General features: G+C 40.2%; 2 protein-coding genes across 2 annotated transcripts in view; one reads left to right on the plus strand and one right to left on the minus strand.

Moving 5' to 3' along the window:
• The window catches only part of KATNAL2 (katanin catalytic subunit A1 like 2), a 95,990-nt gene that overhangs the window by 7,715 nt on the left and 63,921 nt on the right, over positions 1 to 24,354 (plus strand). The window lies entirely within an intron of this gene.
• On the minus strand, positions 5,681 to 13,883 carry LOC132436384 (elongin-A-like). The gene is given in 5 exon segments (XM_069541340.1): positions 5,681 to 6,300; positions 6,303 to 7,151; positions 7,154 to 7,747; positions 7,750 to 8,049; positions 13,754 to 13,883. Coding segments are annotated over 5 exon segments (2,493 nt in total).

A 24,354-nucleotide genomic window follows, 5' to 3' on the forward strand; every position in this document is an offset into this window, starting at 1 on the left:
ATTAACAGACAGGGTCTTTAAAAATAGCTATTATAAATATGTTTAAACGTTTAAGGGAAACATGATTATAAAAAGGAGAAAAACAGAAGATATAAGAAGAATAAAATGGAACTTAACAGACTTGAAAAATATGCAGAATTGTTTCTGGGTCCTCAAGTCTGTTCCATGGGCCTTTTTGTCTATTTCCTGTGCTAATACCACACTGTCTTAATAAATATAGTTGTATCCATTCTTGATATCCATTAGAGCAAAGACTTCTACTTGTTCTTTTTTTGTCAAATGGTCACACTATTATTTGTTCTTGTAGTTCCTTTAGGTGTAAGATTAGATTGTTTATTTGAGATTTTTCTTGTTTCTTGAGGTATGATTGTATTGCTATAGACTTTCCTCTTAGAACTGCTTTTGCTGCATTCCATAGGTTATGGATCGTAATGTTTTCGTTGTCATTTGTCTCTAGGTATTTTTTGATTTCCTCGTTGATTTCTTCAGTGATCTCTTGGTTATTTATTTACTTATTGTTTAGCCTCCATGCGGTTGTGTTTTTTTACGTTTTTTTCCCTGTAATTGATTTCTAATCTCATAGCATTATGGTTGGAAAAGATGCTTAATATGATTTCAATTTTCTCAAATTTACCAAGGCTTGATTTGTGACCCAAGATGTGATCTATCCTGGAGAATGTCCGTGTGCACTTAAGAAGAAAGTAATCTGCTGTTTTCAGATGGAACGTCCTATAAATATCAATTAAATCTATCTGGTCTGTTGTGTCATTTAAAGCTTGTGTTTCCTTATTAATTTTCTGTCTGGATGATCTGTCCATTGGTGTAAGTGAGGTGTTAAAGTCCCCCACTATTATTGTGTTACTGTCGATTTCCCTTTTTATAGCTGTTAGCATTTGCCTTATGTGTTGAGGTGCTCCTATGTTGGGTGCATATATATTTATAATTGTTATATCTTCTTCTTGGATTGATCCCTTGATAATTATGTAGTGTCCTTTCTTGTCTCTTGAAACATTCTTTATTTTAAAGTCTATTTTATCTGATATGAGTATTGCTACTCCAGCTTTATTTGATTTCCATTTGCATGGAGTGTCTTTTTCCATCCCCTCACTTTCAGTCTGTATGTGTTCCTAGGTCTGAAATGGGTCTCTTGTAGACAGCGTATATATGGGTCTTGTTTCTATATCCATTCAGCGAGTCTGTGTCTTTTGGTTGGAGCATTTAATCCAATCACGTTTAAGGTAATTATCGATATGTATGTTCCTATTACCATTTTCTTAATTGTTTTGGGTTTGTTTTTGTGGGTCCTTTTCTTCTTTTGTGTTTCCCACTTAGAGAAGTTCCTTTAGCATTTGTTGTAGAGCTGGTTTGGTGGTGCTGAATTCTCTTAGCTTTTGCTTGTCTGTAAAGCTTTTGATTTCTCTGTCAAATCTGAATGAGATCCTTGCCGGGTAGAGTCATCTTGGTTGTAGGTTCTTCCCTTTCATCACTTTAAATATATCGTGCCACTCCCTTCTGGCTTGTAGAGTTTCTGCTGAGAAATCAGCTCTTAACCTTATGGGAGATCCCTTGTATGTTATTTTTCCCTTGTTGCTTTTAATAATTTTTCTTTGTCTCTAGTTTCTGTCAATTTGATTAGTATGTGTCTCGGCGCGTTTCTCCTTGGGTTTATCCTGCCAGGGACTCTCTGCACTTCCTGGACTTGGGTGGCTGTTTCCTTTCCCATGTTAGGGAAGTATTTGACTATAATCACCTCAAATATTTTCTCCAGTCCTGTCTCTCTTTCTTCTCTATCTGGAACCCCTATAATGTGAATGTTGTTGCATTTAATGTTGTCCCAGAGGTCTCTTAGGCTGTCTTCTCATTTCTTTTCATTCTTTTTTCTTTATCCTGTTCCATGTAACAAAAAGAATAAAATATCTAGGAATAAACCTACCTAAGACCTGTATGCAGAAAATTATAAGACACTGATGAAAGAAATTAAAGATGATACAAATAGATGGAGAGATATACCTTTTTTCTCTTTCAGAGATGCATTTAAAGATTTAAATTTCCCTCCAATCACTACTTTGCCTGCTTTCACGTGTTTTAATATGTAGCATTTTAATTTTTTCCTTTTCATTCAATTTCACATATTTTCTAACATCTATTATGATTTTTCTCTGACCCATAAGTATTTAGAAGTGTATTATTTGCATATGGGAAGTCTATTGATACCTTTGGACATTGTTTTCTAGATTAACTGCATTGTGTCTACATAACAATATTTACATAACAATCTACGTGATTTCAGTCCTCTAACATTTGTCAAGAATTGTTTTATGGCTCAGTGAATGGTTAAGTTTCTTAATTGTGTTGTTCAAATCTTTTATATCTTACAGATTTTTTTCTTCTTCTTATGTTAATTATTGAGGAAGGCATATAAATATCTCTCACTGTGATTGTATTTTTTTGCCTATTTCTCGTTTTGATTTTGTCAATTTTTGCTTTATTTATTTTGATACCATGTTATTATGTACATAAAAATTTAGGATTGTTATCTTCAATTAATTTGTGGGTTTTATGTGAGATAGGGGTTAAGCTTTGTTTTTTTCTTATTTGGTTATCCAGTTGCTCCAGTACCTTTAAAATTTTTTTTGAATTACAGTGGCAACTTTGTAAAAAATCACATTATCATATATTTGTGGGTCTATTTCTGAACTCTCTGTTCTGTTCCATTGATAGGTTTATCTATCTCTGTGCCAATATCAAACTATCTTAATTATTGTGGCCTAGTATTAAGCCTTGAAAACTGGTAGTGTAAATCCTCTGACTTAACTCTTTTTCAATGCTGTCTTGGTTATTCTAAATTTCCACATAAATTTTAGAATCAGATTTTCAATTTATACAAAAAAGTCTGCTGAGCTTTTCATGAGATTTCATTCAATCTATAGATCAATTTTCAGGAGAATTAACATCTTAACAAAATTCATTTTCCCAATTCATAAACATTGTATCTTCTTTAGTACCTCTTATCCCTATTTTGTCATTTTCAGCATAGAGGCTGTATTAGTTTGCTAGGGCTGCCATAACAAAATGTCACAGACTGGGTGGCTTAAACAACAAAAATTTATTTTCTCACAGTTCTGAAGGCTAGAAGTTCAAGATCAAGATGTTGGCAGGTTTGGTTTATCCTGAGGCCTTTCTCCTTAGCTTGCAAATGGCCACCTTCTTGCTGTGACCTCAATATGATCTTTCCTACATTGGAGAACATCCCTGGTGTCGCTTTGTGTGTCCAAATTTCCTCTTCTTCTAAGGACACCAGTCAGATTGGATTAGGGACCACCCTAATGACCTCATTTTAACTTAATCACCCCCTAAAGGCTCTATCTCCAAATACAGTCACATTCTTAATTATTCAGGGTTAGGGCTTCAATGTATAAATTTGGGGAGGAGAGGACACAATTCAGCCCACAAAAGAAATCTGAAACATCTTTTGTTAGATTTGTTCCTATCTGATTTTTATATACTATTGTAAATGATATTGGTTGAAATAGTTTTTCTCAAGTCTGTGTCTGAGAGTTCCAGTATCTTGAGGCCCATGTGAATCTGTTTCAGTTGTCTGTTATTCCTAATGTTTTTCATTTATGTTGTTCTTTTCTTAGACTGTATATGGCAGTGTAGTTGATGGTTTGTTTTTAGAAATAATTTGAGATGAAGGATGATGATATCTTCCTGTAGAGGTAATTTAGGCTTGTTTCTGTCTTGTGCCTGGGGAGAGGAGCTAGTAATCTAGGAGTATCTCAATCCAAATTCAGGGACTGAGATTTTTCTGGGCCATACAGAGCTTAGGCAGCCTAACTTATCCTTTGTCCTTATTCCTTGGACTGAATAAGGACTGAGTATTCATTGGTTTTACCAGGATCCCCTATCTTGGTGGGTCTTGGATTAGAACTTTTGCACCTGTAGCACTTTGAGGTTGTCAGACACACTACTCAGCATCTTAGCCTCTTAGAGGCAGGCAAACGTCCTGGAGAAAAATTCGATTCAAGTGCCATGGTCATGTCTTTGTATTAATTGAGTACACACACACACAAACACACGCAGATGTGTCTGGAGAATAAAATCCTATAAGTGAAATTGCTATATCAGAGTTTGTATATGTGTATGTTTGATATATGTGCATCTGTAGAATACAATTCTTGTGGAAATAAATAAAAACCACCCAAGCTGAACAAACAGAGGCTATTTATTGAGAGCTTGCTATAGCAAGGGAGTCAGCTACCATCACTCGCATTTGGCAGGCAGGGGAGTGGGATAGCTTTATAGTGAAAAACTAAGGGAAGGCTTTAGTATTTTTTGATTGGAGGTTGCTGACTTGGGAAATCCGGAGTTGGGCCTAACTAGAAGCGGGGCATCTTATGTGATTGATTTGGAGATCATATTTGGCTTTCTCTGGTTGGTCCTGACTTGGAGGCTGAGGGCAAAAATTGGGAGGCTGGGAGCTGTTGACCAAATCCTCACCACTCTGGGCCGATTGCTAAGGAGGTTGTGATTTAGTTTCCTGGACTGATTGCTGGAGAGTCTGTGATTTGGTTTTCTGGGATGGTTGCTGCAGAGGTTGTGCTTTGGCTTCCTGAGCTTATGTGGTTCTGGTCATTAGTCATTTATATATTCAGTTTCTCATCCTAAAAGTGATATTGTAGTACCAAAGAATATATATTTAACATTTGCCTATTAACTTCAATAGAAGTTGTATTAATTTATCATCTACTAGTAATGTATGATCATCTGCTCTAACACAGCAGGCTATTAAGCTTTTGAATTCTACTTAACTGGTAGGTGAAAATTTGTATCATATTATGGGTTTTTTTTCTTTTTTTTGAATTTAATTGAATTTAATTTTTTTATACAGCAGGTTCTTGTTAGTTATCTATTTTATACATATTAGTGTGTATATGTCAATCCCAATCTCCCAATTCATCCCACCACCACCACCTCCCTCATATTATGTTTATTTGCATTTTAGTAAGATTGAGCACCTTGTCATATATTTAAGAGTCATTTGTGTTTTCTTTTGTGTGAACCATCTTTTCCTATGTTTGCCCATTTTTATAGTAAATTATTGGGTTTTTTTCTCATTAATTTGTGGGGCCTTATTATATATAAAGGAAATTTGCCTTCTGAATGTTAACTGAGTTATAAATATCTTTCCCAGTTTGTTGTTTATCTTTCGACCTTGTTGTTTTATATATTTCTAAATTTTTATGTGGTCAAATATATCAGTCTTTTTAATTAATTGCTTCTGGGTTTGTGTCCAAGAAGACCTCATCTACTCTGAGAGTAAAAAAAAAATCTCATGTTAAGTACTTTTGTTTATTTATATAAACACAATCTGGGGATAATATTTGTTAAGACTATGTCATATTGTTTACAAAGAGGCTAGTTAACAACAAAAGTATAATGAATCTTAAAATCATCAGTGGGACTGAGGCGTCTCATCTTCAGAATTCTGAAGTGTTCTCCAGGCAGGAGGCAGTGGCTATGGCAGCTCACAGGTACAGCACTTGAAAACTACAGTAGTCAGAGTCCAAAAGTTTCCACAAAGCAAAACATTCTGGTCTCCTTTGGAAGTCCCATTCCCTAACACCCACTGCCCTTGTATTCCTCCTCTGGAATTCCAGCTGCAAGGCAAGGCCTCAATTTACTGTCGGGAGAACCTGTTCTTGAAATCTTTAATTGTCTTGGCCATCATGGGGGTGATTTTCTTTGCAGGTTTCCTGCTGCAGACTACCCGCGGCAAGTGGGTACTGGTGGTGCTTGAGCAGGCTCTGGCTGGCTCCTCACGGGTGAGGTTAAGGCTGTTTCTGCTGGAGGGAATATGGATGGTTCCTGTGGGGTACAGGGCTGGTTTGATCTTGACTTTTTCAGGGGCAGCTGCTTCTCCTATTTCAAACTTCTCCTGCCTCCTTCGAACGTCAGAAGGTGGCCTGGCCAGAGAGTTGAGAAGGATCATCTTTGCTTGTTGGCCTTTGGGCTTATTGACTTGTGCAGATTGGATATTCACTGTCAGTGCTTGAAGCCGCTGCTCTCGGGCATCCTGAAGCCGCATGTACATCTCTCGCCATGTCTCGTGCTCTTTTGGCCTTTCTTTCCTAAAGTTTTGGTGAGAGTGAATTTTCCATAATTTGTCTGTTTCTTGGACTCATGCATGATTGTATTTCTCTATGCGATACAGCTGATCAGGTGTACAGCTCTCCAAGATGGGTTCAAGAACTGAATATGGGACTCCTCCCACTTTAAAGATTGAATTGATGTTGTTTTAAGTACCCAGATGCACTGCTGGCGCAAGGTCATCATTTTGGCAAGATAGGCACACTTGGAGCCAGAAAACACTTGCATCTTAGAATTCATTCTGTGTCCAGTAAATCCAACTTCTTCCTCGTCCTGGGGTGAAGACAGTGCTTTTTGCTTTGGTCGTAAGGAGGACATCAATCCAGAGGCAAGAAGTGGACGGTCATTGGCCTGGACCCTGGGTAATGGGAGGTCCGGCCACACTGGTGCATCAGTGGGGACTTTTTCCAGCTTGGCCCAGACGTTTCCAGAGGGCTGCAGCTTCTCTGATCTGTTTTCATTCACCTTAGGTAGTTCCTGAACCAAGTCCAAGTTTTCACTTGAATCATATTTTTTAGGTCCTTTTTCTTCAAGAGCAGTGGCTGAAGTTTTCATAATCTTTTTCTTTTTCTCCCTAGGCTGGTTGTGGTTGAGGTATGACTCAAAAGACATGGTGGGCGGCTTGAATTCATTATCCATATCCACCTCCTCACCTTTAGGGAGGAAGCCCTCAGGCTTTCCATCCAAATGAGGAGGTCTTACTTTCCCTTCTTGAATCTTTTGGTTATTGGAAACCTTCTCTTTCACCTTGGGTAACAGGCCTCTTGTCCCCTCTGCTATGTCCAAGCGGTCGAGATGCTGCTTGTTTTTGTCCAGTTTGGTTTTCTCGGAGTCTTCGTGCTTTCGCTTTTTAAGGTCTGAAGCTTGTCTGAAGGGAGGTAAAACCTGGATGCCGCGACCCTCTCTTTCCTTCTCTTTCTCGACACCACTAGAGGGCGGATTCTCGTTTGCGCTGTTCCGGGGGAGAGACCGCGGCCTTTCCTGTGGGGAAAGGCCAGGCCTGATTTTCGTCTGGTCAAAGCAGAGGACTTCTCGTGTCCCTTGGTATAGACCAGGCGTTTGTCCCTGTGGGGAGGCTGGTGTCCCCTGCTTAGACTCCCAGCCCCTCTTCCCTGGGGTGCACCCAGGCGGCGGTCCAGTCTGGCCCAACGGGCATCTGAGGGGCCTTCTCCAGGCCTCTGCTGTGCAACACGGGCCTCCACCAGGCGTCTGTGACAGTCCCCGTACATCAGACAAGGACGGCTAGACTGAGGAGGAGACCAGCTGTAACCAGATGATCCCCGCCCCGAAGAATAAACTGGGGAACCCCCGCGGCACCGCCTTCTGTCCTCGCCCCTCTCCCGGCCGTGGGACCCGTGGCAGGGCCTCACGAGCTCTGAGGGGTGTCTGTGCAGCTCTGGTCTGTGCTCGCGGCCGTGCGATCCGTCTCTGCGGGCTGCGCGGTGTGCGTGGCCGTGCCCCTCCATCGCCTCCTTCGCCGAAGGAGCGTCCTCTAGGGGCTGTTGGGAATCGCTCTTCCTCAGGTCCCTCTCGGCAGGCTCGGGGTTTCCGTCCACTGGAACCAGCCTCCTCCACAGCGCCGCCAGGTCCCGGCCAGGCTTCCGACGCTCTGGTGTTTGTGCCCTCGACTGGCCATCGGGCCGACCCCGCTCTCCGTGAGAACGGCCGCCGGAACGGGCGAGGCCAGTGGCGCTTCTGGTCTCTTCACGGCCTCCTCCGCAACCTGGTGCCCGGACGCCGCCGCCCGGCCCTGCCCTGCCCTGCCCCGAGCTCCCCCGGGTGCACACGGCGCGGCCCCGCCTCTGGCGCTCGGGGCGCGGAGCCCCCACGGGAATGGCCACCAGCGCGCGTCCGGGACGCAAGGAAGCCCCAGCGCCCCCTTCCTGAGGGGGCTGAGAGCTGTGCCCAAATTACATCACCACCAGTCGGGAGTCCCTGGGCCGCCCCGTCCCACTTGGGTCCCGAGAGCAGCAGGAATCAATCAACAGTGACGACAACCCTAGCGCTGTGCGCTTGCCATCGACTAATTCCAGCCTCTACACAACCAAAGAAGAGTTATATTATCCCCATTGTACGGGTGAGTAAACTGAAAGTCTTAGAATTTATTAGATCTAAGAATTCCTGACAGTTATTTTTATTTTATTTTCAATATTCTCAGTAGTATAAATTGACAGTTCTAATGATTACTTATGTAATAATAAGTCAAGCTTAAAGAAATAATAGGTAACAAACAGAATAAATAAGTAAAACCACCACATTCCCACAACCCAGATACACTAAGGTATTATTACCCAACAGTGAACCTTGGTGCATATCCATATATCTTTCCAGATCCTTTGCTATGTGTGTATATACATATACATGCACACACCCGTATATTTTATCAAAATGAAATTGTATTGTAAATATTGTTCTTTAACCAACTAGTTCTCTAACCAGAGCGCAAAACAGGATCATGCATTGTATCTGGTTGTATCCCCTATGTCTCTTTGAATTTGCACAGCTTCTCCCATCCCCTACCTTCTCTATTTCTATTTATTTTATTTATTTTATCTTCTAGTTTTATTGAGATATAATTGACATACAGCACTGTATAAATTTAAGGTATACAGCACAATGATTTGACTTGATACATCATGAAATGATTATCACAAGTTTAGTGAACATCTAGCATCTCATATAGATACAAAATTAAGGAAATAGAAAAAAAATTTTCCTTGTGATAAGAACTCTTGGGATTTGCTGTCTTAACTACTTTCATATATAAATACAGCAGTATTAATTATATTTATCATGTTGTACATTATATCCCTAGTACTTATTTATCTTATAACTGAAGCTTGTACCTTTTGACCACCTTCATCCAATTCCTCCTCCCTCCACCTACTGCCTCTGGTAACCACAAATCTGATCTTTTTCTATGAGTTTGTTTGTTTGTTTTGAAGTTTAATTCACTTACCATACTATGTTAGTTCCTGTTATATGACATAATGACTTGATATACATTCGATTTATATAATTTCAAAATGATCAACACAGTAAGTCAGTTTTGAGCTGTCATTATACAAAGATATTATATAGTTATTGACTATATTCCCCACACTGTGCATTTCCTACCCGTGACTCATTTATTTTGCAGCCAGAAGTTTGTTCCTCTTAATCTCCCTCACCTATTTCTTTCCTCCTTCCCGCTCCCCTCTGGCAATCACCTGTTTGTTCTCTGTATCTATAACTCTTTTTCTGTTTTGTTATGTTTGTTCATTTGTTTTGTTTTTTAGATTCCACATATATGTGAAACCATATAGTATTTGTCCTTCTCAGTTGGATTTATTTCACTTAGCATAATACCCTCTAGGTCCATCCATGTCATTGTAAATGGCAATATTTCATTCTTTTTTTATGGCTGAGTAATATTTAATTGTATATATATGCCACATCTTCTTTATCCATTCACCTATTGTTGGGCAATTAGGTTGCTTCCGTATCTTGGCTATTGTAAATAATGCTGCAATGAACATAGGGGTACATAGATCTTTTCTAATTAGTGTTTTCATTTTCTTTGGATAAGTACCCAGGAGTGGAATTGCTGGATCCTATGGTAGTTCTATTTTTAATTTTTTGAGGAATCTCCATACTGTTTTTCATAGTGGCTGTACCAATTTACATTCCCATCAACAGTGCAAGAGGATTCCCTTTTCTGCACATCCTCACCAACACTTGTTATTTGTTGTCTTTTTGTTAATAGCCATTGTGACAGGTATGAGGTGGTATCTCATTGTGGTTTTGATTTGCATTACCCTGATGATTAGTGATGTTGAAAATCTTTTCATCTGCCTGTTGGCTATCTGTATGTCTTCTTTGGAAAAATGTCTATTCAGATCCTCTGCCTGTTTTTTAATCTGGTTGTTTGTTTTTTGATGTTGAGTTGTATGAGACCTTTGTATATTTTGGATATTAACCCCGTATTGGATATATTTTTTGCAATTATATTCTCCCATTCAGAATGTGGCTTTTCATTTTGTTGATGGTTTCCTTCACTGTGCAAAGCCTTTTACTTTGATGTAGTCCCATTTGTTAATTTTTGCTTTTGTTTCCCTTGCCTGAGGAGACATATTCAAAAAAGTATTACAAAGATCAATGTCAAAGAGCATACTGCCTATGTTTTCTTCTAGAAGTTTTATGGTCTCAGGTCTTACATTTAAGTCTTTAATGCATCAAGTTTATTTTTGTGCATAGTGTGAGAGAGTATTCTGGTTTGATACTTTTGCGTGTAACTGTCCAGTTTTCCCAACACCATTTATTAAAGAGGCTGTCTTTTCCCCATTGTATATTCTAGCCTCCGTTGTTGTAGATTAACTGCCCATATAAGTTTTGGTTCATTTCTGGGCTGTCTATTCTGTTCCATTGATCCATGTGTCTGTTTTTGTGCTAGTACTATACTGTTTTGATGACTGTAGCTTTGTAGTAAAGTTTGAAATCAGGGAGTGTGATACCTCCAGCTTTGTTCTTATTTTCTGAAGATTGTTTTGCCTAATATTTTGTTGAGGATTTTTACATCTATGTTCATCAGTGATATTGGCCTGTAATTTTCTGGGTTTTTTGTGATGTCTTTGTCTGCTTTTGGCATCAGGGTGATGCTGGCTTCATGTTTGGAAGAATGTGTTTGGAAGTGTTCCTTCCTCTGCAGTTTTTTGGAATAGTTTGAGGAGGATAGGTTTTAGCTCTTCTCTAGATGCTTGGTAGAAATCACCTGTGAGGCCATCTGGTCCTGGACTTTTGTTTGTCGGGAGGTTTTTTTTATTATTATTATTACTGTTTCAATTTCATTACTGGCAATTGGTTTGTTCATATTTTCTATTTCTTCCTGATTCAGTCTTGAGAGATTGTACATTTCTAGGAATTTGTCCATTTCTTCTAGGTTGTTCATTTTATTGGCATATAATTGTAGTTACCTCTTATGATCCTTTGTATTTCTGTGGCCTTGGTTATAACTTCTCCTATTTCATTTCTGACTCTGTTGATTTGGGCCCTCTCTATTTTTTTCTTTTTTCTTTTCTTTTTTTTTTTTTTGCGGTACGTGGCCTCTCACTGTTGTGGCCTCACCCGTTGCGGAGCACAGGCTCCGGACACTCAGGCCCAGCGGCCATGGCTCACGGGCCTAGCCACTCCGCGGCATCTTCCCGGACTGGGGCACAAACCCATGTCCCCTGCATCGGAAGGCAGACTCTCAACCACTGAGCCACCAGGGAAGCCCTCTATTTTTTTCTTGATGAGTCTGGCGAAAGGTTTATCAAGTTTGTTTATCTTTTCAAACAACCAGCTCTTAGTTTCATTCATCTTTTCTATTTCTTTTTTTAGTCTTTATTTCATTTCTGCTCTGATCTTTATGATTTCTTTCCTTTTATTAATTTTGTGGGTTTTTTCTTTCTCTAGTTCCTGTAGGTGTAAGGTTAGGTTGTTTGAGATTTTTCTTGTCTCCTGAGGTAAACTTGTGTTGCTATAAACTTCCCTGTTAGAATTGCTTTTGCTTTGTCCCATAGATTTTGGATAGTGTTTTTTTGTTTTAATTTTCTCCAGGTTTTAAAAATTTTGTCTTTGATTTCTTCAGTGATCCATTGGTTGTGTAGTAGCATATTGTTTAGCCTCCACATGTTTGTGTTTTTGCATTTTTTTCTTGTATTTGATTACTAGTCTCATAGTGTTGTTATTGGAAAAGATGCTTGTTATGATTTCAGTTTTCTTAAATTTACTGAGACTTGTTTTGTGGCCTAGCATGTGATCTATCCTGTAGAATGTTCCATGTGCACTTGAAAAGAATGTGTATTCTGCTGCTTTTGGATGGACTGTTTCATGTATATGGATATGATCCATTTGGCCTAATGTGTCTTTTAAGGCCAATGTTTCCTTATTGATTTTCTGTCTGGATGATCTGTCCATTGATGTAAGTGGGGGTTGTTAAATTACCTTACTATTATTGTAATACTGTCATACTGTAATACTGTAATACTGTTTTCCCCTTTCTGTCTGTTAATATTTGCTTCATGTATTTAGGTGCTCTTATATGGGGTGCATATATATTTACAATTGTCTTCTTAGATTGATCCCTTGATCATTAGGTAATGTCCTTCTTTGTTTCTTGTTGTAGTCTTTGTTTTAAAGTATTTTACCTGATATAAGTATTGCTACCCTGGCTTTCTTTTCATTTTAGTCTGCATGGAATACCCTTTTCCATCCTTTCACTTTCAGTCCATGTGTGTCTTTAGATCTAAAGTGAGTCTCTTGTAGGCAGCATATATACGGGTCTTGTTATTGTGTGCATTCAGCCACTCTATGTCTTTTGATTGGAACATTTAGTCCATTTACATTTAGAGTAACTATTGATAGATATGTACTTATTGCCATTTTATTAATTGTTTTGGGGTTGTTATTGTAGTTCTTTTTCTTTCTGTCTTCTTTTGCTCTCTTCCCTTGTGATTTGATGACTATCTTTAGTGTTATGGTTGGATTCCTTTCTCTTTTTGTGTGTGTGTATCTATTATGGATTTTTGGATTGTGGTTATCGTGAGGTTTATATATACCAATATATATTTTAAGATGCTGATCTTTTAAGTTCAAATACATTTTAACAATCCTACATTTTTACTCCCCCATGTTTATTGTTTTTGACATCATATTTCCCATCTTTTTGTTTTTTATATCCTTTAAATACTTAATATGGATATAGATGAGTCTAGTATGCTTGTCTTTTAACCTTCCTACTAGTTTTACATGTGGTTGATTTACTACCTTTATAGGATATTTGCCTTTACCAATAAGATTTTTCCTTTCATAATTTTCCTATTTCCAGTAGTCGTCTCTTCTTTTTCACTTAAAGAAGTCTTTTTAACATTTCTTGTAAAGCTGGTTTGGTAGTGCTGAACTCCTTTAGCTTTTGCTTGTCTGTAAACCTTTTGATCACTCTGTAAAATCTGAATGAAAGCATTGCCAGATAAAGCATTCTTGGTTGGAGGTTTTTCTGTTTCATCTCTTTAAATACATTGCCACTCTCTTCTGGCCTGCAGAGTTTTTGTTGAAAAGTCAGCTGATAGCCTATGGGAGTTTCCTTGTACTTAACTTGTTGCTTTTCTCTTGCTATTTTTATCTCTCACTTTATCTTTAATTTTTGCTATTTTTATTACAGTATGTGTTGGTGTGGTCCTCTTTGGGTTGATCCTGTTTGGGAATCTCTGTGATTCTTGGACCTGGATGTCCATTTCTTTTCACAGGTTAGGGAAGTTTTCTACTATTATTTCTTCAGATAAGTTTTCTACCACTTTATCTCCTCTTCTTCTGGGACCCTATAATGTGAATGTTAGTACCTTGATGTTGTCCTAGAGGTCTCTTAAGCTATCCTCATTAAAATTTTTTTCCTTTTTCTGTGCAGCTTGTGTGATTTCTACTACTCTGTTTTCCAGCTCACTGATCCATTCCTCTGTATCATCTAATCTACTGCTGATTACTTCTAGTGTATTTTAAAATTTCAGTTACTGTATTCTTTATCTTTGGTTCTTCTTTATGTTTTCTAACTCCTTATTAATAACTTCCAACTTCTCACTCTGCTCACCCAATCTTCTCCTGAGTTCTTTGAGCATCTTTACAGTTACTACCTTGAACTCTTTATTGGGTCGATTGATTATCTCCACTTCACTTAGTTCATCTTCTGGGGTTTTATCATGTTCCTTCATTTGAAACATATTCTCTGTCACCTGATTTTACCTAATTTGCTGTTTTTATTTCTATATATTTGGTAGGTTGATTATGTTTCCTGACCTTGGAGAAGTGGACTTTTGTAGATGTCCTGTGTTTCCCAGCAATGCACTTCCCTCTGGTCACAAGAGCTATATGCTCTAGGGGTGCCCCCTATGTGGGCTGTGTGGGTCCTTCTGTTGTGACAGGCTGACTACTGTGGGTGGTCTGGTATGCCTGGCTGGTTTATATATAGCAATATATATATGTATTTAAAAAACTGGTTTGTTGTCAGGCCCTGTCTTGCGCTGAAGCTGCTAGTCACTGGTGCGTGAGGCGGGGTCACAGGGCAGCTGGGTACAAGGCCCTGGTGTGTTCTGGGGCTAGTGCTGGTCCGCTGATGGGTGGAGCCAGGTTCTAGGATGGTGGTTGTGGGGCTAGGTGTCCCGGATCCACTAGATGGCCTGCTGGTGTGGGACCTGTTCCTGACACAGCTGTCTGTGGGGTCTGGGGTGTCCTAAAGCTGGTGTTGGCCTGCTGGTGAGTGGGGCTGGAACCTGGGGTTGGGGGGATCCTGGGGCTAGTGTTGGCCTGCTGGTGGATGGGCCCAGGGCCAAGGGGTTCCCAGGACTAGTGGCAGCCTGCCGTGGGTGAGGCTGAGGCCCATGAGGTCCCGGGGCTAGTGCAGGTTCACTGGTGTGAGGGTTCTGGGGAACAGGACTGAGTCCCGGGGCAGCTGTGGGCTCGGGGGTATTAAGGCAGCTAGCCTACTGGTGGGTGAGGTTTTATCCCCACCTATCTAGCTACTTGGCCTGAGATGTCCCAGTACTGGTGCTTCCAGGCTGGTAGGTGGGGCCAGTCCCAGCACTAATAAGCTAGAGGGAGGATTCCAGAATGGCATTGGCCAGCAACAGTGTCCTTGTGGTAGAACAAGCTTCCAAAAATGGCTGCCACCAGTGTCTGTGTCCCCAGGGTGAGCTCCAGTTTCCTCCCACCTCTCTAGGAGGCTCTCCAAGATCACCAGGTGCATCTGACTCAGGCTCCTTTCAAATTATTGCTTCGGCCCTAGGTCCCAGCACATGTGAGATTTTGTGTGCATTTTAAAGATGAAGTCTTTATTTCCCACAGCCCTCTGGCTCTCCTGAAAGTAAGCCCCACTGGCCTTCAAAGCCAAACATTCTAGGTGCAGGACCCCCAGGCTCAGGAGCCTGATGTGGGGCTTGAACCCCTCACTCCTTGTGGGGAACCACTGCAATTGTAATTATCTTCCCATTTGTGGGCTGCCCACCCACGGGTATGGGTCTTGACTATACAGCATCTCTGCCCTTCCTACCTGTCTCATTGTGGTTCCTTCTTTATGTCTTTAGTTGTAGAAGAACTTTCCTACTAGTCTTCTGGTCTTTCTCATCACTAGTTGCTCTGTAAATAGTTGTAATTTTGGTGTGCCCATGGGAGGAGGTGAGCTCAGGGTCTTCCTACTCCACCATCTTGGCCGTTCTCTCCTATTTTATTTTATTTTATTCTTTATGTATTTATTTATTTTTTGCTGTACGCGGGCCTCTCACTGTTGTGGCCTCTCCCATTGCGGAGCACAGGCTCTGGACGTGCAGGCTCCGGACGCGCAGGCTCAGTGGCCATGGCTCACGGGCCCAGCCACTCTGCGGCATGTGGGATCTTCCCGGACTGGGGCATGAACCCGTGTCTCCTGCATCGGCAGGCGGACTCCCAACCACTGCGCCACCAGGGAAGCCCTCCTATTTTATTTTTAATGGCACTAACCTGTTCAAGAAACCATGCCAATTGTTTTGGAGAACATCTCCCTTTCTACAGTTGTCTTGATTGTTTCCTCAAGGTTTCACCTGCTGTTCTATCCCTGGTGAGACTGTGGTGTCACCTTACTGTGATTGCAGTCTGATCTCTCCATCATGCAGCTGTGTTGCAACTAGAAAGTAGCCTGTCCATAATCTAGTTCCGTGTTTAATAACAATGGCATGGCACAGCAAGTCCCCTGTGTTTCAGTAGGCTTTATACTTCCCTGAAATCCCCAATTCTATAACCAGTTCAATCTCAGGATTTACAACAAATGCCTCCCTTCATGGAACACTGTTCCTGAGTGTAGCTGACCTGTTCTGATTTTGCATTAAATACAATAAATACCTTCCCTGGATCTGTAGATACCCCTTCTGGTAGTTCTAGTGCTTTGTCAAGTTGTGCAGCATTTGGAACTTGGGAAGTTTCTTGGTAGAAACAGGAGATAATCAGGAAACAAATTAGAACCTATGGGTATATATATTCAAGCTTTTAAGTGAATATTAGATGCAAGGACTGTAAAATAGAACTATAATGAAAACATTTGAAAGAAGAAATGTGTCCTTTTTAACTGTTTGTTTTTGAGATGGAAAGCTTAATGCAAAATTTAGATCTTATTACAGAAATTGAAACGAGCTCATGCAAATTAATCTCCATTGCACCCATAAAAAAGAAATTAAAAGCACTAATGCTGTTTGTGGTGTATATACAGTAACATTTCCTAAATATCTTCTGGGTCTAAAGCTAGGAATGATATTCAATGTTTCTTTTCCTCAGGCTACAGTATCATAGGATTCAATTTTGAATCGGATAATGTAGGTACTTTTGTTGCACAGTAGCCCACAAAGGAAATGAAGGAAGTAGAAAACAGCCAGATTATTGAAGCAGAGACAAATGAGACACCCCAGTTAGATGCTCACTTCTGGGCCTCCTTTCTTTGGTAGACAGAAACTAATTGAGCATCTAATTGTGTCCATTTCAGGGGCACACCATCTTTTACAGTTTAAATTGACCATTGGTGGTGGCCTATTCTTAGTCTTTTAATTTAGAAGACAATTTTCTATGATAATTTGAATGGCATGAGTAGAAAGGTGTTATAGATCTGGCAAACTTTATACTTTTAATTAACAAATTTATAAGACCGTATTCTGTGTTTCAAGTAACCTCACGCCTTAAATACTTAACACTAGGTATTTGAATAGAGTTTTCTTATCTCTCCTTAAATTCTGAATTACCATCAAACTTAAAGCAGAAGTAGCATTATTATTTTAAGACCTGGGCACCCCAACTATAAGCTGTTTCACAGTCTGCATGGTAAGAAAGCCATTTTTGAAGCAACCTCATTATCAAACAATTCTAAGTCACTGAACCAGAGTATCCTTCAGTCCCCATCATCTGCTGTAGAGATCAGGACTGTTTGCCAAACTTTGTGATTCCAGCCATAAAGCCCTAGAAATACTCTTGATTGGAGTTGGGACAGCTATCGTTTTCCAGGAATATAATAAAAACTTGGCACAAGTCCCTCTGATAGATTGTTTATAGTCTTTCAAGAATATGATCAACATTGCTCAGATCAGCTCAGGATCCGGAAGTCCATCCCAAGAATTAGAGCTTTGCCTTCCTATTCATCCTGATGTACCATGAGTTCACTAGGTCAGTGGTGTTCACTGTTTGAGCGACTCTCCAGGGATTCCAAAAGGAATTTGAGGGAGATTATTCTGACAAATCCTCCAGCTCAAGTTTGGTGCGGGCAGCTGTGAAAGCCAAAGCTCTCCCTAGGGATAGTGGACAATAAGACTCCTATGTTTCTCTCCCTCAGTGTATATGCACATGGAGGGAGGGAGGTAAATTCGGGGGAACATGGGAGTAGGAAGTGTAGTGTGGAGGAGGAGCTGCCTTTGGGTGACTTTGTCTGGATCTTTCCCTCCTAGTGAATGGAACACCCAAGGCCAGCATCAGTGTCAGGACATTTCTCACCCCACCCCCATATCTACTGATGGAGGAGAGGGGAGGGAACCCAGATGTCAGAATGGCTCATCTGCCAAGGTGATGATGGAATTCCTTAGCCTGGAAATGTTTTGATCTGTGAACAGTTGAACCCAAGCCAACGTGTTTCTTTGCTCTTTACTTGCCAAAGTATTGAAGTTAAACAATTCAGAAGTCTATGGATAAAAAATTGAGCCACTGTGCCCCCATCCCTTTCCTCTACCCAGAGGTAACTACACATCTAGATGTTTATTCCTTTCTTTTTCTATGAGTGAAAGAGTGTGGGTATGTATTTCTGTGATTTTTCACCTTACATATGTCTTAGAATTAGGTAGATTTGCATCTGCTCACATAGAAAGATGTTCAAGACATATTATTAAGTGGGGGAAAAAGCAAGATGCCCAACAGTATATATAAAATGATAAAATTTTTTGCAAATTTAAAAGAATTTGTGCATATATATGTTGATATATTCATAAACCCCTTTCAGAATGATTACATGAGAAATTAACAATGGTGGATAGGGTGAAGAGAGAAATGTTTCTTTTTAAACTTTTTGTACTAATCGAAGTTTTTCTTTGTCAAATTTAAACATTACTTTTTTTTTATAGGTTTATTGGAATATAATTGCTTTACAATGTTGTGTTAGTTTCTGTTGTACACCAAAGTGAATCAGCTATATGTATACATATATCCCCATATCCCTTCCCTCTTGAGCCTCCCTCCCACCCTCCCTATCCCACCCCTCTAGGTGGTCACAAAGCACGAGCTGATCTCCCTGTGCTATGCAGCAGCTTCCCACTAGCCATCCATTTTACATTTGGTAGTCTATATAGTCCATGCCACTCTCTCACTTCGTCCCAGCTTCCCCTTCACCCCTGTGTCCTCAAGTCCGTTCTCTACGTCTGTGTCTTTATTCCTGCCCTGCCAATAGGTTCATCAGTACCTTTTTTTTAGATTCCATGTATGTGCATTAGCATACAGTATTTGTTTTTCTGTTTCTGACTTCACTTTATATGACAGACTTTAGGTCCATCCACCTCATTACAAATAACTCAATTTTGTTCCTTTTTATGGCTGCGTAATATTCCACTGTATATATATATATGTGCCACATCTTCTTTATCCATTCATCTGTCGATGGACATTTAGGTTGCTTCCATGTCCTGGCAATTGTAAATAGTGTTGCAATGAACATTGTGGTACATGACTCTTTTGAATTATGGTTTTCTCAGGGTATATGCTCAGCAGTGGGATTGCTGGGTCATAGTTTTAGTTTTTTAAGGAACCTCCATACTGTTCTCCGTAGTGGCTGTATCAATTTACATTCCCACCAACAAAGCAGGAGGGTTCCCTTTTCTCCACACCCTCTCCAGCATTTATTGTTTCTAGATTTTTTGATGATGGCCATTCTGACACATGTGAGGTGATACCTCATTGTGGTTTTGATTTGCATTTCTCTAATGATTAGTGATGTTGAGCATCTTTTCATGTGTTTGTTGCCAATCTGTATGTCTTCTTTGGAGAAATGTCTATTTAGGTCTTCTGCCCACTTTTGGATTGGGTTGTTTGTTTTTCTGATATTGAGCTGCAGGAGCTGCTTGTATATTTTGGAGATAAATCCTTTGTCAGTTGCTTCATTTGCAAATATTATCTCCCATTCTGAGGGTTGTCTTTTCGTCTTGTTTATGGTTTCCTTTGCTGTGCAAAAGCTTTTAAGTTTCATTAGGTCCTATTTGTTTATTTTTTATTTTATTTCCATTACTCTAGGAAGTGGGTCAAAAAGGATCCTGCTGTGATTTACATCAAAGAGTTAAACATTACCTTTAATTCACACTTTCTTTCTATTTGGGAGTAGACAGTAAGTGGGTGGAGAGAAAATACAATGTCTTCAAAATCTTTCCGCGTCAGTGTATATAGATCTACTTCGTGATACATAGTAAGCCTGTATCATGATTTAGTTAACCACTAATGGACATTTTAGAGTATTTCTAATTTTGGAGGGGAATACACATAATGCTGTATTAGACGTCCTTGAACATTTATTATTTTGCACATGTGAAGTATTTCTATAATATAGTATAATTGATCTAGCATAAATGGTGAGGTATGGAATTGCGGGGTCAGTGGGCATGTGCATGTTTCCTTTTGCTGTATAAAAGTGTTGTACTAGTTTATATTTCCACCAACTGTATCTGAGTACATATTCTTTCACACCTTGCCAACTCTGAATATTATCTGGATAAAAATTTTTAAATTTCTGTGTTAAAAAATTTTGAGATTCTTTTTGAAAGAAGTTTATTTTTTTCCAAATGAACTGAGGAAATATTAACACTACTTAAGGTGGTTTCTTCAAATTTTCTGTGTACTGCAAGTTGTGATAACAGCAGAAAGAAAACATAAAGGAAATATCTGCCTAGATGATTTTGTGTTTTCTTTTCTGTCTGGGGAGTCTACCCTGTAGCCACATTGACTCAGCAAGCTTGTTACAGCCAAGTCATCAGAGCAAGTAAAGAAGCATCATTGCCGCATCCCAAGACATGACCAGGCTCTACCATCAGGGTGGTGAGGAGGCCCTCACAGCAGTGTGGGTGATAAGCAGCCCTCCCATTTCCATTTTGAATAACTTCAAAATATTGCATGAAATCATTTCTATTTCCAGTCATATCATTTATTTTATATTACTCAAAACATTGCTCAAATTATTTACATTCGTTTTAGCCTTTTTCTCCCTAACTCTCCCTGTTTTATGCATTTTAAAACAGTTTTATTGAGATATAATTCATATACCATGCAACTCACCCATTTATTTTTTATTTTTCTAAGATGATTCTTTTTTTAGATTTTTTTTCTTGGCTGTGCCGGGTCTTCGTTGTGGCATGCAGGATCTTCGTTGTGGCATGCGGGCTTCTCTGTAGTTGTGGTGTGCGGGCTCTCTAGCTGAGGCACACTAGGGGCTCAGTTGCCCTGCGGTATGTGGGATCTTATTTCCCTGACCACGGATGGAACCCGCGTCCCCTGAATTGGAAGGCAGCTTCTTAACCACTGGATCACCAGGGGAGTCTAACTCACCCATTTAAAGTGTGCAATTCTATGGCTTTTAAGGACAGGGGGTGACGGTTAAGGGGTGCAGAGTTTCTTTTTGGGGTAATGAATATGTTTTTAAATTATCATGGTGGTAGTTGTATAAATCTGATCTGGGCTCTACCCAGGTGACCACCTTTAGGAAATTCAGGGCTGTCAGCCAAAGCCAGTGCAGTGTGTGTCGTACTGAGGAGCACAAGCAAAACACTCCCGGCTGTTTTTTCTCAGCATCTTAGTCATAAGGGACCATTTGCATTAGTGCGTGTTTAGATTAGGAAGAAGCACGTGCTTTCAGAGTGAAGGATGGAGGGTCTCTGAACTATATGAACAAAGCAACTAACAGCTGTTAAGTACCCACCAAACACTGACCTGAGGCTGGCAGAGCACCCCACAGTTTGCAAAACACCAGGTGGAAGTGGACCTGGTCAGTGTCGAGTGCAGTCCCTCTGGAGATAGTCATGGCTTTCATGGCTCTTTAATTCAAATCCTTTTGTTCTCAAAGACCTTTGCGTACAAATGAGATGGATGGGCTTCACGTACAGCAGGACTGTGCTTTTCAGGAATTAAAGGCATGATCTCCTACAAGACGCACTCCTCTTGGTGCCGCAGGGTGACTAACTAACTGAGGTCTAGCCAGTAGTTGCTTTGAAATGGTCACTAAAATTGTGAGATTATGTTTGAGGAATTGTAAGAGACACCATTTGTTGCTATGTGAGCTCAGCTAAGACTGGCAACCACGGTTGTTTAATTTGGGCAAATTTGGTACAATTTTTGGCAGATTAGAACAGCAGCTTCTCTCTGGTCAGATGTGAATGTGCAGGGGCCGGAGTGGACACTGATGGGAAGGGTTAATGCAGGGGAGGAGTTGATGCAGGGAAGGGCACAGGCTGGAACCAGAGACCTCGGTTCTGAGTCTAACCCCCAAGCATGAGTTTGAGAATGTGGACATTTAGAAACATATCCCATCAATCTTATTACTGCTTGTTTAATATGCAGTTTTATTTTGAAAACTTGATTTGGACTAAATTTTGTGATGATTGTCATCTTTTTTATTATGTAAGTAGTAATTTGGAACTACCTAAATTTCATGAAGTACTTCCCTTCCTCATACACTAGATGGCACTACAGGCGAGGCAAATCAACTTAGAAAAATAGAGACTTCAACTACCAAGGCTAATTTTGGTAAATTAGAAAGGCTTCAGTCTTCACCAAGAGTTGTTGTGTCAGCATCTTCAGAAAGATGAGGGAAAACTGCCAGTGTTGGACATCTTAATAGGATGTCATTTTGTATAGTGGCTTTCAAGTTGTTTTTTTACTGTGACCAACTGTGAGACGTCTTAGACTGGGATCCAGTGGACACACACATGCAAACACAACAGAAGTTTCACGAAGCGATACTAAGCCTTCTTACCTGTTATGCATTCTGTGATAATTCTGTTGCGTTGAACTATGCTGCTTGTAGCCCATTGATTTCATGACCTGTAGTTTGACAAAAACAGTTTTCTAGTGGACCTATCAAATATCAGTCTGTGCTTAGCACTTGGCACCATGCCAGGTACTTGGGGGGGCCATGAAGAAATACTTAACTATACTTCTGTTTTCTGAGAAAGAGAAGAGTTAACTTGAGAAGCCTTAGAGAGCAACCCTGTAAGACACTAAAATTATGCCCCCAGACTAAAAAAACTGTGGAAGCAGATAATTGAAGTGAAGATATTATGGAATAGCTGGATCATACCTAAGCTCTTACTCTGACATGAATTTTTTTTTTTTTTTTTTTTTTTTTTTTTTTTTTTGCGGTACGCGGGCCTCTCACCGTTGTGGCCTCTCCCGTTGCAGAGCACAGGCTCCGGACGCGCAGGCTCAGCGGCCATGGCTCACGGACCCAGCCGCTCCGTGGCATGTGGGATCTTCCCGGACCGGGGCACGAACCCGTGTGCCCTGCATCGGCAGACAGACTCTCAACCACTGCGCCACTAGGGAAGCCCTGATATGGATTTTTTTTGGGGAAATTACATACTGTGAAACAAAAGTAGTCACAAGAAATACATGTGTATTCCATTCATATAACATTCAAAAATGTAAAAACTAAACACTGTTTTTTTTACGGATGTATAGTTGGTAAAAACCATAAAGAAAAAGGGAGTGATGAGCATAAAAGTCAGGATGGAAGTTACCTCTGGTGGGAAGAGGGGAAACGTCCTAAAGGAACAGCACGAGGGAGTTTCTAAGACACTGAAGGTGCTCTGGGGCTTAACCAGGGTGATGCTTGTTGTTGTTATTATTATTAAAAATGAATGGATGTTTTGTACATTCTTCTATATGAATTATATATTTCATAATAATGAAAACATAGCAAAGAAGATTACTGTAATTGCCTTCTTGAGTCTTTAACTCGTCTTGGTAATTTGCTTTCCGGTTTTTTAACTCACTCGGACAAAAGGGGTTTCTTCAAGGACAGAGGTAGAAATGTACCAAAGGTCAGTTTTTAAGAATGACCTGTCATACAGTTTTAAAGCTCTCCAGATGTTATCAGATCTGTCCTTGAGGGCAAATTTGGATTTTAGAAAGAGTCAAAACTGCTAATAAAGTGCGTTCTTAAATTTAGTGAGGCACTACTTCAAATAAGAGGACTCTCCAACAGCTGAGGGGTGATTAAGTTACGGTGCATTCTCTGCAGTCATTAAAAGTCATGTTTTAGAAAAACTTCTAATAACTGGGAAAAATATTTACAAAGTATTGATATTTTTAAGAAGAAAAAGCACAGGTTATCAAAACACATGAGAAGCCTATTTTGTAAGAAGATGGAAAGAATGTGACCAAAACATCTAATTTTTTTCTTGTGCCTTTATGCATTGTCCCAGTTTTCTACAGGGCCACATATTATTTTTGTAAATGTGGGCTGGGGAAGACTGTGGTCATTAATCTACCTTGAAGACAATTTTAAAAGAGGAGTTTCAGAAATATTTTGAGCAATGGAATAAAAGCATGACCTGCTGAGGTAACTACGTTGAAGGGTGACTCCATTTAAATATATTAAGTCCGATATATTTGTTTAAAAGTCAGTTAATAGTTTAAAAAATAGACACTTTTTTAGATTAGTTTTGGTTTCACAGCAAAATTGAGTGGAAAGGGCTTCCCTGGTGGCGCAGTGGTTGAGAGTCCGCCTGCAAATGCAGGGGACATGGGTTCATGCCCCGGTCTGGGAAGATCCCACAGGCCGTGGAGCGGCTGGGCCCATGAGCCATGGCCACTGAGCCTGCGCGTCCAGAGCCTGTGCTCCACAGCGGGAGAGGCCACAACAGTGAGAGGCCCGCGTACCGCAAAAAAAAAAAAAATTGAGTGGAAAGCTGCCCCACACATGCACCAGCTTCCCCACACATGCACCAGCTTCCCCACACTTGCACCAGCTTCCCCAGTATCAACCTCCTGTGTCAGAGGAACCTACTTTGACACGTCATTGTCACTCAGAGTCCGTAGTTTACATTAGAGTTCACTTCTGGTGCACATTTTATGGATTTTGACAAATCTTTAATGACATGTAGGCACCATGATAGTATCATATAGAATAATTTCACTGCCCTGAAATTCTCTGTGCTCTGC

The sequence above is a fragment of the Delphinus delphis genome, chromosome 13 (assembly GCF_949987515.2).
Source record: "Delphinus delphis chromosome 13, mDelDel1.2, whole genome shotgun sequence".
Lineage (NCBI taxonomy): Eukaryota > Metazoa > Chordata > Mammalia > Artiodactyla > Delphinidae > Delphinus > Delphinus delphis.